The sequence below is a fragment of the Tasmannia lanceolata genome, unplaced genomic scaffold, assembly GCF_043159265.1.
Source record: "Tasmannia lanceolata isolate RefF3 unplaced genomic scaffold, GAP_Taslan_0.1 ptg000008l, whole genome shotgun sequence".
Classification (NCBI taxonomy): Eukaryota; Viridiplantae; Streptophyta; class Magnoliopsida; order Canellales; family Winteraceae; genus Tasmannia; species Tasmannia lanceolata.
This window is the reverse complement of record NW_027518685.1, coordinates 7,566,869-7,575,105: the sequence shown is the minus strand read 5'-3', so window position 1 is coordinate 7,575,105 and position 8,237 is coordinate 7,566,869. Positions and strand designations below refer to the sequence as shown.

Here is an 8,237-nt window from a genome sequence, read left to right as displayed (position 1 = left end):
GGCATAACCTATTTAGGCTATGGCCCATCTAATGGACGGTTTGGATCATCCTATGGTGTGGGCCATACCGTACTTTTAATAAAGTGAGAGTGCCCTCATAAAAAAATAGTAGTGTTGATAACATTTCCTTTTCTTTTCTTTTTTTATAGGAATTTGTTAGCAAACTTCTCCTATGCCACTTCTTGGCATGTGTCATCCTTGGTGCAAAGATGCGCACATGGGGCAAAGGTTGCTAGCAAAAGCAAAATTAAGCAAAAATAGTAATCATTACAAAAAAAAAGTAAAATAGCAGAAGTTATAAAGTTTTAAATGAAACATTACGGAGAAATGGTTATAAAGTTTGAAAATTACGAAAAAATACAAACAAAATGTAATAACATATGACAATTGAAAAAACTACAAGCAAAAGTAAAAAGTTATGACAATTACGGTGAAAAAGAATTTCCTTGAGAAATTCTCCCATTTTTCTTTCGATTTTGAGAAATTCGTCCGGCGAATTTCGAGGGTTACACGTCACCGACAATCGCCCGACATAACCGGCGGTCAAAATTCCATTTTTTGCTAAATCCCTACCAAACACCCCTCGGGTAATCAGGAGAATTACATTCCCTGCTATTTTACTCAAAAAAACGTAACCAAACAGAGCATAACGGATTCCTCACCGGTAAGGGTTTTGCATTCCCTCCGTATCTCCTAGCATTCCAAAATGTGCAAACGCATAAAATCTAAATTTTTCATGATTGTTTCCTATTTTATTTCTCTTCCTATTTTCTCTAAAATATTTATTCCTTATAAATCTGGATTTACTACTTATAAATGGATTTTATACGTTTCTAAAGTTCTACGTGGCATGTTTGATCTCTAAAAGAATATCTATTCCTGAAATATCTCCCTGATCTCGCTCACTCTAAACACTTCCACAAAAGAATTTATTTGATACTTTAAAGAGGAATGTTTCCTTAGGGTGGCTGAGATGGTGACTCAAGGTGGCATTCCCACTATGGCATAGTGGGTCCCATTGATGATTGATCTGAACCGTCCATTTTATTTTCATACTCTAAATATTATGTATTTTTTAACTTCATATCTTACACCTCGAATCTCTGTTAATTGAATGACTAGAATAATCCGATCAATGTAATGAACGACCTATTTACTGAGGTGAAAACAAGTGTTTGAGATGGGATACTTGCAAGAGGGATGCTTCCTTGGGGTGTGACAGCACCCAAATACAATGACGCCCACCCACTATCAGATGGTTAGTCCCAAGTTATTGATCTGAACCATCCATTTGATACGACTTGCTTTGGATCTCTTGCAGTCCAAAAATTGCACCAATCATCCCCCATCTTGACCTCCAATAATCTATATTTTTATTCATTATATTATTATGTAGAGGGGCTTTCAATTTATAAAAAAAATCCTGTTAAATTACCATAATTATATTATTTCATGATTGTTTCCTATTTTATTTCTCTTCATATTTTCTCTAAAAAAATTTCTCCTTATAAATCTGTAAGAGACTAAGAGATGAATATCATTTACCTTTTTGTCATCATTGCTCTCACAGTGATGAAGCTTATGATTTTAGTAGCAAAACTGGGTACGATTTGAACAAGAATAGGAAGGTGGTCCTTTCTTATGGATGTTCATGAGAGAGATTTTATCAATTTGTAATGTTATCAATTATTTAATTTAACTATTTTCAATAGTTTGGATCCTCTTTTTAATTTATCAATTTGCAATGTTAATTTCACATTGTTTCGTGCAGGAGAAGAACAACCCATTCGTCGTCTTCGTAGCCGAACCTCATTGTGCTTTACATATCTTTATCTCTTAGTTTTCCATAGATGTTTCACATGCACGCGAATTGCTCGATGAAATTAACGAGAAATGAAAGTTATAGGAAGAACTCCTTTGATTTTCACGTGAACGAAAACATTATAGATTCTGTATTGTATTTCGATTATTTGGTCGGGGTCAACATATTGTTTAATTTTACTAGGCGTTGGAAACTATATAACCTTCATTTTTTTCTTTCAGCTATCGCATGAAGTTTCCCCCCTGCACATCTTGGTGGTCCTGTTGTTGGTTTTGGTTTGGTATTTTGGGAATATTTGAGTTCGCTTTATGTTATTTTTTATGTATTTGGAATTTGGCTCTAGCCCAAGTTGCAGTTCTGGCTTATTCACATTAAAAGATAAATGATTGGCTTCTTCTTCCTCTCTCTTTCTCCTTAACATTCTCTGTTGCAAGGGTTTAACATCTAGAGTTGGCATATCCAATCTATAAATTACTTTTACAAGGGCTTAATGGATGATGATAAAACCATGCGTGCAAATATTTGTATCCTAATTTCCATTTCATTTTTACCTTTGTTTTTCCTTATATTTGTGTTTATTTTACTATTTGTTGATGAAATAAAACCATGCTGCACAAATGTGAGTTCCTTCTCTTTTATTGGGACTATGTTAGCTCCTTCTCCTTATATGTTTTTAATTGTTATTATAGAATTAGGGTAGGTTGGTTTTTGTTTTGGTTTGAACTCTTATTAAAGTTTTTTTTTTTTTTCTGAAGTGGGTTTCTTTCATTTTTATTCATAGGATTGGTTTTAGGAGAAAACTATTTGCTTCTTTGTTTGGTTTTAAAGCATATATTTTTTTAAAAACAGCTTTAAAGCATTTTTTTTCACCGCCCCGTGCATCGCACGGGGTCTGCAACTAGTTCCCCTAAAAGCCCTATTCATAAACCGGGCCCTACCCAACATTTTTAAAGTCGTCGTGTTTATTTTTAGTTTTAGCTCTTTTGAGATATTTCATTTATCCGCATCTATCTATTTATTATAAGGGGGATTTGCTAGCATCCATCTCAGAAGGCATTTAGCAGATGCGCTGTAACAAGTCAACGCAGCCACACAGACTCACTTTTCAATAGATTTTGTCCTCATTCATTAGGTGGCTGCTCTGACATGCAACATAGGGCTGGCAACAGGTTTATGCATGTAGGATTATCTTAGCATGAGTTCTAAGACTACCAATTGGGCTCGACAAATTGAGCCCTTGCGCACTTGTTGTATGGTACAATTTTTTTTGGATGTGTGTGTGTGTGTGATAGTATAATGTTAATTAATAGTCAAGGATTGTGGATAATATTGGGGGATGTTTGTTCCTTCCATTATATACCTTTTGTTCAAAATCAATTGAAAAACATATTCCTAAACTACACACATGAGAGATGATTATGAGTTCATTACAAATTTTCGATCTCGTGGTGTAGGGAAGGATAGTGTTTTTTGCAATTGGATTTTTGAAACAATAGAAAAAGATGTGTAACTAATGTCATTTCTTGCGCATTGTGAGTGTAGTGAATCAATGGCCACAAAAAATGTAGTTGCAGACCTTACTAAGGGTGATAAACTTGTAGGGTCCAATTATGACATGTGGCATAGGAAGATCCAATATCTGTTTAATGAGCAAGACCTTATGGAATACTTAACCATGACCTCCTGAAGGAACTACGGCTCAACACCATCATGATCTTGAGAATACCATGTTTGGTTCAAGAAAGATCGTAGCGAGTGCTTTACTATGTCAAGCAGCATGCATGATGATCTTATTGGGGAGTATGAGAACCACCCCACTGCCAAGGCCATATGCGACCAGCTGAAATTTGACTTTGGTGGTACCTCAACAACTAGGCTTAGAAGCCGTACCTTGAAATTTGAGGTGTACCGTAAGGATCCCAGCCACACTATGTTTCGAGCACCTTAGGGAGTCAGCGATGATACGTGATCTTAAAAGTGCTGGGAATGCCCTTACTGATGAGTAACAGGTCTAGGCTGTGAATAGGTCTCTGCCTGACTTGTGGACCCACATGAAGCAAATTATGACCCACAATGATAATATTAAGAATTTTGTTGATATCTCACGCTATGTGGAATTGGAAGCGAAGCCCCATGAGGCGACCCGAACCAATGCTCTTATCGCCCAAGGAGGCAAGCGCTAGGCATCTGGACCTAGGCGCAATGGACATGGCAATAAAGGCGGGCAAAACAAAACAAGAAGCCTTGCACCTAAGGCAGGAAAGATAACCAAGCGCAGCAGAGGCAAACGTGGTAGAAAGAAAGACAAGTCTAGGTTGAAGTGCCACAACTGTGGCAAGCTGGATCACTTCAATCGTGAATTCATTGAGCCGAAGGAGGTACCCTCTTCCCCTAATTCTCTCTACATTTGTATATGTTCTCATGTTTTAGTTGCTCACACTCTCCTTGATGGTGCCATCATTTATTTCTTCTCTGGTCCCTTCAAGATAACGGATTCAATTGAAGCTATGGTTCACTCTCTTCATGACTTTGGCATTGTTGGGGTTCCATGCAAAAGCAAATAGTTCCACATCGGATAAGTGAAATGGGTGGAGATGGGTTATAAGGGAATGGGCACCCTCCCCCTAACGGCAAGCTTTTAGGGGTGAGTTCTACCCGGGTAAAATCCCTACAAATGGTATCAGAGCCAGGGCGCCGTGGAAACCCAGGTTTGCCTCCGAGGGCAAAAATGTCCCTCGGGGAAGATCACGGAAACCCCAGTGTAATATCTCGTCGTTCCCACATTGCTGCCTCTTGGAGGGGCGAGATTGTCCACATTGCTTCTGCGTGGAGGGGAGATTGTTGGGGTTCCATGCAAAAGCAAATAGTCCCACATCGGATAAGTGAAATGGATGGGGATAGGTTATAAGGAAATGGGCACCCTCCCCCTAAAGGTTAACTTTTAGGGGTGAGTTCTACCCGGGTAAAATCTACATGCATGAATATATTTAGGGATCAAGTGGAGGTAGAGGGAGATTCTTCTAACGTCATTTCTTGGGTTCAAGGCATGAGCGTTGGTCCATGGAGATTAGCTAAGTTTTTAGACGAGTTTAGTTCAATGATTAGTTACAGGTTCCTTTCTTTTATACATTTGTTCTTAGGAGTGCTAATGATCTTGCGGATTGGTTGGCCAAGTCTGGGCTACAAGGGACTCAGTCTACTCAGGTCCCTCTCTCCCCAATGATCTGTTGAATTTGTTCTCTTCCTTCTATTTTGAATAAAGTTATCTCTTGTAAAAAAACAACTTACAATTTGATCAGAAGGTAGAACTTTAAATCCAGTGATATCCAGCCAGTAGTCTTCTGCTGCAATTTCATACCAAAGAACTTGACAAATTCCAACACAGGAGTGCAAGATCTTAGCACAAAGATTTTAGTATCCAGCCAGAAGCTTTCTACACAAAAGTGACCAATTCTTCAGGAAAAAAGCCAAAAAAATCTTAGTTTTTATATACACTCATCTCTATATGTACTGCAGTCTCTTTTTTGTATTACTAAAAGAACCCATCATACATAATGAAAAAGAACTAGTGTTCCTCATCAATACAATTTGGAAAAGCAAAGTTAACCACATTTAACAATTACCTAAAAACAATTTTCAGGGTACCCACAATTCAAAAACAATCTCACAGATCGATATATTATTGTACCAAAAACCATTTCCCCAAAACCCAACACAAGAAGGATAAAAGACAAGCTTATTATTTCACTAATTGCTTATATATCAGTAAGATTATCTCTCCTGATCAAAGAAAGCAAAACTATCAATCTATCCCCAATAAACCCAATCACCTAAATAACAAATACATTAGAAAGAGAAGGTATGACATGCATATATACATACTAAAAAGCCCAACTTACTAAACCCAGTATCTTCAAGCCTCCATCTCTCTAATGGAAAATCCCTCTCAACAAGTGCAGTCTAAGAGAGAAGCGATGATCCAAAGGATCCGAGGTTCCTCTCAGAGCAAACAGTTCTTCTAACGCCACAAACAAAAACAGGCCTTAGATCGTTTGCAACCGACATGATCTCTCCGATCCAAAGTCACACCCATATCTGATCTATCTTGAAGAACAACTTACCTCATTTCCATATCAATGTACTGTTACAAGAATGAGAACCTTGATTCTAGGACTTGTACTTCATTTCCAGTCGCCTGCTTTCTGAAATGTGCAACACTAGGATTTCTCAGGAGGTCCTACTAATATTCTTGGCCAAGCACGCTTAACTTCAGAGTTATGTTGGGGTTCAGTGCATTTGTGCTGGTATGACCGCACTCAACCTGGTTTCCGAAACTTCTAACCAATAAAAGAAATAACACTATGTAGGTTTACTTATCATGCAAAGTTTGGCTAGATCAGAGGTGTGATTGAAGATCCGTAGTTAGAAGCATCAGGCCAAGCCCCAACTATGCTTGGGTTCCAATAGAAAGATGAATCGGGGGCGATGGTTTCAAACGGATTCTCGCCGGGAACGTGACATTCCACCTTGTTTCTCATTACATTGCTCTCTCCTTCAGTTTTCACACCTTTCAAAACCTCAGAATTCCCATTCCCCTCCATCTGTAAGTCTTCAAAGGGCAAGAAGACTTGGAAATCGTTCGCAGGTCGGGTTTCTCTCAGACCCATAAGCAGCTTTTGTTGGTGAAAGCTAGAAGAGACAAGAGTATTACTGATGGAAGAAGTCGAAGAGCAAAGAAGTGAGAAATCAGGCAAAAGAGACGTCGAAGTTACAGAATCTTTGATTTGAGTGTGGTTGAAAAACCCAGACTGATTTTCCACATCAGGTGCTATGAACCCAAATTGGTTTGCAACGTGATTGATCTTCTTAGAGGAAAGATCAGCCTCTTGACCCAATTCAAGGGAAGAAAACATTCCTCCTGCTTTTGACTCTGCGTTACTAGTTGTCAGAGATGGATAGCTCAGCCAGAGGGAATTCATCTGAGGCTGGAGATCGTAGCCTGCAGAAGAGATTACATTATCGGCGTTGGATGGGAAGGCGAGATTGATGTCTGAAGTGTTGGGTAGGCCATAAAGAAGATGGCTGATGTTGTTGGGAGGGGTGTAGATATCAATTTGAGGAGAAGAAGAAGGTGGAGGAAGTGAAGAAGAATGATCCGTGGCGGCCGCCGGTCGCTTAACTCGCTTGTTCTTCCGGCACCCGCCTCCGACGGGGACGTTACGGAGGGTCCCGCCTCTAGTCCAGTAACGTTTACAGGCCTTACAGAAGTGCCTTGGCTGAGATAAGCTGTAGTTGTTGTAGTAACAGAATTTGGTGTTTGAAGAATCACAACGTGGGCATTTCAGGGCTTGATCTTGTGTTGTTTTCTCCATAATCTTATTAGTTGAAGCCATCATAGCTCCCCTGTCTTCCATTTGATCCTAACCAAGAAAAATTCCAAAAGAAAAGATAGAAGATGGGGTATAAGTGTGTAGAAATAATAACCCAACACCAATATTCCAAATCCAAGGACTAGAAAACAAAAGGAACATGCATAATTATTGAGAGAGAGAGAGAGAGAGAGAGAGAGAGAGAGAGAGAGAGAGAGAGAGAGAGAGAGAGAGAGAGAGAGAGAGACCTGGGGCCATTGATTAGGAGAAGAGAGAGCCATCACACCGTTGGAGAGAGGGCTTCTTCTCTTCTTATGAAAAGGAATCGTTGAAACAGTGGTAAACAGACAAAGGTCTGGTTGAGACGTGAGTCGTTCTAGATGGGACTGTGAGAGAGTAATGGAGTTGATAAATACTTGAGGAAAAAAAATATATTACTATCACTGTGATGAGTCCCTACCATTTATCAGCAACAAACCCAAGATAGAAACTCTGCCCAAAAATCCATTCAAAGCATTACATTTCACACAACATTCCTTTGATGCTCTTCTCTGTTTCTGTGAGAGAGAAAGAGAAAGGAATCCCAAGGGAACAAAACCCAAGACCAGTGATACAAAACCTTATGTTTTTAGTCTCTCTCCCTCTCAACACTCCCAATAAAGCTAACATGTTCGGGGGAACAATGGATTTTAGAGACTCCCGAGGGATCTTCTCCTCCTTTAAATATTATATTCTCCTCCTCGAATCTATCTTTATTATACTACCAGACCCATATACTGTAACTATAATTGGTACGGCATGTTTCAATCTAGAAGCAATTTTTTCATATTCAATCCAAATCTGTGTATATACGTACATGACAGAGAAGGAAATGGAATGGAAGAAACAAAGATGGGTCTTTGTCGGTCAATAGAGTGCTGTAAAGTGGATCCCACCTTCCACCCACCGCCCACCTTCACCGGACCAAGATTCCCGTTGCCAAACTCGATAGAGAGAAGGCACATAGAGAGGAAGGAGGGAGAAATTTGAATATGAAAAGAAAAGAG

General features: G+C 39.2%; 1 protein-coding gene across 1 annotated transcript; it reads right to left on the bottom strand.

The window, feature by feature from the left end:
- Positions 1-5,544: 5,544 nt before the first annotated feature.
- Positions 5,545-7,891, bottom strand: LOC143882634 (uncharacterized). The gene is made up of 2 exons (XM_077386098.1): positions 7,440-7,891; positions 5,545-7,242 (listed from the first exon to the last, which is right to left on the bottom strand). The coding sequence occupies exons 1-2, from the start codon at positions 7,470-7,472 to the stop codon at positions 6,214-6,216; spliced, it is 1,062 nt and encodes a 353-aa protein (XP_077242213.1). The 5' UTR covers positions 7,473-7,891; the 3' UTR covers positions 5,545-6,213.
- Positions 7,892-8,237: the final 346 nt, after the last annotated feature.